At 50.2% G+C, this 5,522-nt stretch overlaps 1 protein-coding gene and 1 pseudogene across 1 annotated transcript; both read left to right on the top strand.

Annotated features, from left to right (window-relative positions):
- Positions 1 to 619: 619 nt before the first annotated feature.
- LOC125530661 (periaxin-like) lies at positions 620 to 1,038 on the top strand. Its single transcript, XM_048695049.1, has one exon. The coding sequence runs from the start codon at positions 620 to 622 to the stop codon at positions 1,025 to 1,027; it is 408 nt and encodes a 135-aa protein (XP_048551006.1). The 3' UTR covers positions 1,028 to 1,038.
- A 3,395-nt stretch (positions 1,039 to 4,433) lies between these two features.
- On the top strand, positions 4,434 to 5,015 carry LOC125530662 (annotated as a pseudogene).
- The last annotated feature ends 507 nt before the right edge of the window (positions 5,016 to 5,522 follow it).

Raw genomic sequence — 5,522 nt, forward strand, 5'->3', positions numbered from 1 at the left:
TCATCTAACATCACCTAGTGTTGAATAATGCATCATAAAGAAGAGGACTCAACCCAAATAAATTGGAGGGGATGGGGGAGAATACCTCAAGGATGCTTGGGGGCCTCAGATCCACAAATTTAGATGGAGGATGGAGTAGATCAAGGGAGGATTTGGTGTGAGGGAGAAGAGGGGCGAAGGAGAGAAGCCCCTCTATTTCTTGCCTTCGGCCGTCGCAGGGAGAGGTTGGGGATGGGTGGGCTGGGCCCGCGCGTGGTGTTATCCACTTACCAGGGCCAGACGCCAGGGTCCTTGGCGTCTGGCCCCTTTGCCACGTCAGCAGGTCAACGGGCAGGCGGGCAGTGCGGGCCAGGGGCCAGACGCCAGGGTTCCTGGCATCTGGTTCGCAACCCAGACGCCAGGGATGTTGGCGTCACCCAAAGAGGTCAAAATCGATTTTTTTAAACGAGGTCAGATAGGGATTTTGTTAGCCTTTTAGGTCAGAAAAGTAATTTTGTCCACCCATGTCCATACATCGCAGCAGAGCAGAAGAAGCATCTTGCAATCACCTCCCACACACGAGAAAAAACTCTCTGTAACTGTCTAGTACCTACCTAGCAGGTCCTAGGTAGCCCTAGTCATGGCTTCCAATGCGAGCATGTTGGCCATGATCATGGCGTGCGCGCTCCTTCTCACCGGCAGCACGTGCGACGCTGCTCGCAACCTGGCCGACACGACCCCGGCGGCTGGCGCTCCCGCTTGGAGGGGCGGGCCCGGAGTCGCCGCCGTGCCCGCGGACACGCTCGCCCTGATGCCACCCATGCCGTCGGTCACCCTCCCCACCGTGCCGCAGGTGACCCTGCCGCCCATGCCGGCCATCGTCGTGCCCAAGGCGGTGCTACCACCGATGCCCAAGGTCACCCTCCCCACAGTGACGATGGCGCCGATGCCCGCGATTGTCGTGCCCAAGGTGACGCTGCCGCCCTTGCCATTCGTCCCGAATGTGAACGTGCCTATGCCGTTTGCGGCGCCACCCCCGTCGGCGTAGACGCGCCCACGCGCGCGCGCCGGTGATCTGGCCCTGTCCATGATGTGTATTGATGGGGCTCCTTCCATGTGAGAGTGGCGCCAGGTCACTCCGTGGTCACGACACATATGTTACTGTTCTTACATGCAAGTTCTGCGTTTTAAGCGCGATGTATCAGTAGATCCTACTTTTTTTAGGTCTCAGTGTATGTATTCTTAGTCTGTTGGGTCGTCCCATTGTCTATATGTAATTGTTTACCAATCACAAAAGTTTCATATTTTCTATGAAAAGCTAACCTTCAACCGGCCGATCTCGCAAGCGCGTCCACCGGCTCCGTGTCCGTCAGATCGTCTAATGTAATGATCTGATGGACAAGAGCACCACGTGTCCATGTGTTTTTTGCAACTGAGGCTTTGTTTCAAAAAGGAGAGTTTTGCAATTGTCAGGCTTTTTGCGGCGGCGGTGACTCGTACGGCCAGGAGCGTGATGGCGGCGAGGAATCTCGCCGGATCTGATGAGGATGGCGCGCGGGTAGGAGGCAGGGACGTTCGGGAGCCGCGGGGGCGAAGACTCGTGCGGCTAGGAGCGCGACGACGACAAAGATTCCAGCCGGATCTCACCGGATCCGACGAGGAAGACCCGCGGGCAGGAGGTGGGGACGCTCGGGATTGGCGGGAGATTGTCTCGGCGAGGTCTGGCAGGGTTCACGGCGAGCTTCACATCGAGGACCCGCGACTGCACCGACGAACGGCGCTCCTTCAACGAGATATACAGAGAGATGGAGAAAACAAAAGGAAGTGGAGGATGGTGGCGAGGTGAGTTTGGTCGGAGGTCCGGGGCTCGCCGGCGGCGACGCGAAGACGGGGGCAGCCACCATCCGGCGAAGCTCGCGGTGAATGATGGTGTCGGGGGAGCTTGTTTTTGAATAAAGCTCTTCTTGCAATAGTCAACGTGTTTCTGAAACAAAGATCTTGTTGCAAAGATGGACCATATCCTCGCAAAAAAGAGCAAAGAGGAACCATATACAGAAATCTTTGAAATTCTGCAACAAGACCTTTGTTGCAAAAAAAATCTAAAGCAAGATCTCTGTTGCACAAAATAAAAAAATACAGGCACGGGCCATCTTTGAAATTTCTGGAACAAGATCTTTGTTGCGAAAAATTTCTACAATAAGATAGCTGTTGCAAAAAATAAAAATAACAGGCTTGGGCGATTGGAATAAGCAGACTGTTGCAGAAATACCACTCTTGTTGCAAAGGGTGGCTGCTTACGTTACATTGGTAGATCGGACGGTCATTAGTGTATCCATCAGTGGTCAGTGAGGCAGCGGATCATTTTTGAATTTCCGCCGAGAACACGTAGCGTGGCCCTTTCACTTGAGTGATTAATCGAACATCGTTCTGTTTTTGACAGATTCGAAATGAGTAACCAAAGAGTCGTCTGGTCTCCTCACCTAAACTTCTGCTCGGCGCCACTTAATGTCGCCGGAACCCTACCGTTGTTGTCAATGACCTTGTTCTTTTACAAAACCTTTGCCGTTTGTACTGTTGTTAGTGGCACTGACTAGTGTTGAGATTTTTTTTTTAAAAAAACTTTCTATTTATTTATTTTCAATCATGCCAACACGACGAACATCAAAAATAATAAAAATTACATCCAGATCAGTAGACCACCTAGCGACGACTACAAAAACTGTAACGAGCTGAAGTCGCGCTGCCGTCATCGCCCCTCCCTCACTGTAGCCGGGCAAAACTTTTTGTAGCAGATAGTCGGAAAGTCGTCGTGTTAAGCCCCCATAGAACCAGCGCAATGGAACAACAACCACCGCCGATAAAGAGTAACGTAGATCGGAGGGATCCTACCTGAAGACACATGAACGTAGACGAAATACGACCAAATCTGAGCAAATCCACCAATGACAGATCCGTCGGAGACACACCTCCACACGCCCACCAACGATGCTAGGCAGACCATCGGGACGGGGGCTAGGCGGGGAGAACCTTATTTCATCTTCAAGGAGCCACCGTCGTCTCATCTTCCTGAGTATGACACAAACCCTAATAAAACACGAAGGAGCAACTGAAAACAGAGCCCTCCAGCCGGGAAGGACCGAGATCCACCATGCTGCCATGGCCCTAAGGCCACTGAGTCAAACCAGCGGCGGTGCCAACGACAGGCAAGAGAGACTTTTCTTGGGGAGGACGGCTGACTGATGTTGAGATCTTGATGTAGGCACAACACAAGCGTAAAGGCCGCTTCTTTTATTTACGATCAAACATTTGAACATGAGCCTAAAAAAGGAAGTTTTAATTTGAACACAAGACACTAGTGTCAATCATGTCTCCAATGCTATCCCCTAATTTGCCCTCACATGTCCGAATTTGACGGTCCGGGCACTTTTGTACTCTAACGATATCCCTTGTTTGCGCGTGGACTTAACTGGACATTCGGAATCCCTTAGTATATCCCCAAATTAAGGGTTGTATAGGCGTGTCCGGATGTGTTCCCAAACACCGCCAACTTAACGTATATAAGACGAATAGGACAAAGAGGTGAATAATTGAGGGATAGTGTTGGATGGCTCAGCACGAATGAAGCCCAACTGCCGAAGCATGTTTCTGCAGGGCCGTCCACCAAATACTCAGATGTTGGCCACCAATTTCCTCCTTTTTTCTCCCACTCAAATAGTTGAGGCTGTCACGGGAGGTTACACCATCGTAAACGCACTTTGCAAAAAGTTAAGTTCACATTACAACTGACTTAAGAAGTTGAACGGATGAACATGAAGGAATAGGAACGGAAACAACATTGAAATGTCATGAAATCGTCATCTCTACATCAGAACGTCCAAGTCGGCCTAAAAGACTACACAAACAACCCACCTAAAAGGCGCGTGCTAGAAAAATCCGAGGCACCTGTCGATTTACCGAGCACCAAGTAACACGAATGGCACTGAAATTTTTTAACCATGTTCACCGAATATCTGAAGTTTACCACGGATTGACTATTCAAAATCAATCAGGCTGTTGCCACGCCCTTTCTTATTCGATTTCACATTGCGGTGGGCAAGGCACGAGGGGCTCGGCAGTCGGCACACATCCCTTTTGAAATACTTGTTTATCATGGAGAAAGAGTGACGAGGAGAGGTACCTGCAGCGCCAGCTCCTCACGTAAACACAGAAATTTGAGGCATCCATGCATGCATCGCATCCACATCGATCGACCGCTACAACTAATTTCCTTCTCGATCATATAAACATTTTGTCACTTCTGACTAACGTAAACACGTTATGGTTACCAACTATGGTTCTGGAGAAAGTTGTGTTGCCTACCATGGCGAGTCTGGCCAACAACCAATCTAATCAGGCCATCCATCACCTCACCTGGGCTATAAGTTCCAGGCATCGACCCCTGTCCTTGCATCCCAACGATCAGAGACATCTCGCAGTCCCTTCGCAGTAAACCATCTGAGAGAAACTCTAGCTAGGAGCTAGGCATGGCCTCCACCACGAGCTTCTTGTCCATGATCATGGCGTGCACGCTCCTCGCCAGCACGACGTGCCATGCCGCTCGCCACTTGGCCGACACCACCCCGGCGGCTGCCCCACCCGCTGCGGCTGTCCTGCGGTGCCCAAGGTGACGATGCCCCTAATGCCGGCCATCATCGTGCCTAAGGTGACCATGGCACCGATGCCCGCCGTCGTTGTGCCTAAGGTGACGATGCCGCCGATGTCCGCCATTCCTTCCATGCCCAAGATGACACTGCCGTCGATGCCTTCTATCCCGACCGTCAACGTGCCTATGCCATTCCTGGCGCCACCTCCATCAACTTAGGAGTGCCACGTGCATGGTGACGCGTGCACCATGTCGACGGTCACACGCTCCCATGTTCCAGTGGCTACATCACTTTGTTGCTCATGTGAAGTATTTGCTTTCGTGTTGTTTGCCTTACATTTCAATTCAGTTGTTAGTTATTGTGTGTTGATATTAAAGGGGTGTTCTTGTCCTAGTATCACTAGTGCGGAACCAGGCAATAGCACCGGTTCGTAAGGCCCTTTAGTGCCGGTTCGGTAACCGGCACTGAAGTGTGGGCACTAAAGCCCCCCCCCCCCTTCAGCACGAAGCGGTGCTAAAGGGCAACCACGTGACACGAGTCAGCTCCGGGGACAGGGAGCCCTTTAATACCGGTTGGTGACACCAACCGGTATTAAAAGGTTGGGGGGTTTTGGGTTTATTATTTATTTTTCATTTAATTTTATGTTTGCCATTTAATTCTTTTTCGTTTGCTGGTATTTTTCGATACTACATATTGTACACATTATGCATATATATAAATAGAATTTATATTAATACCGGTTGGTGACACCAACCGGTATTAAAAGGTTGGGGGGTTTTGGGTTTATTATTTATTTTTCATTTAATTTTATGTTTGCCATTTAATTCTTTTTCGTTTGCTGGTATTTTTCGATACTACATATTGTACACATTATGCATATATATAAATAGAATTTATAGA

Source organism: Triticum urartu, unplaced genomic scaffold (genome assembly GCF_003073215.2).
Source record: "Triticum urartu cultivar G1812 unplaced genomic scaffold, Tu2.1 TuUngrouped_contig_6471, whole genome shotgun sequence".
Classification (NCBI taxonomy): domain Eukaryota; kingdom Viridiplantae; phylum Streptophyta; class Magnoliopsida; order Poales; family Poaceae; genus Triticum; species Triticum urartu.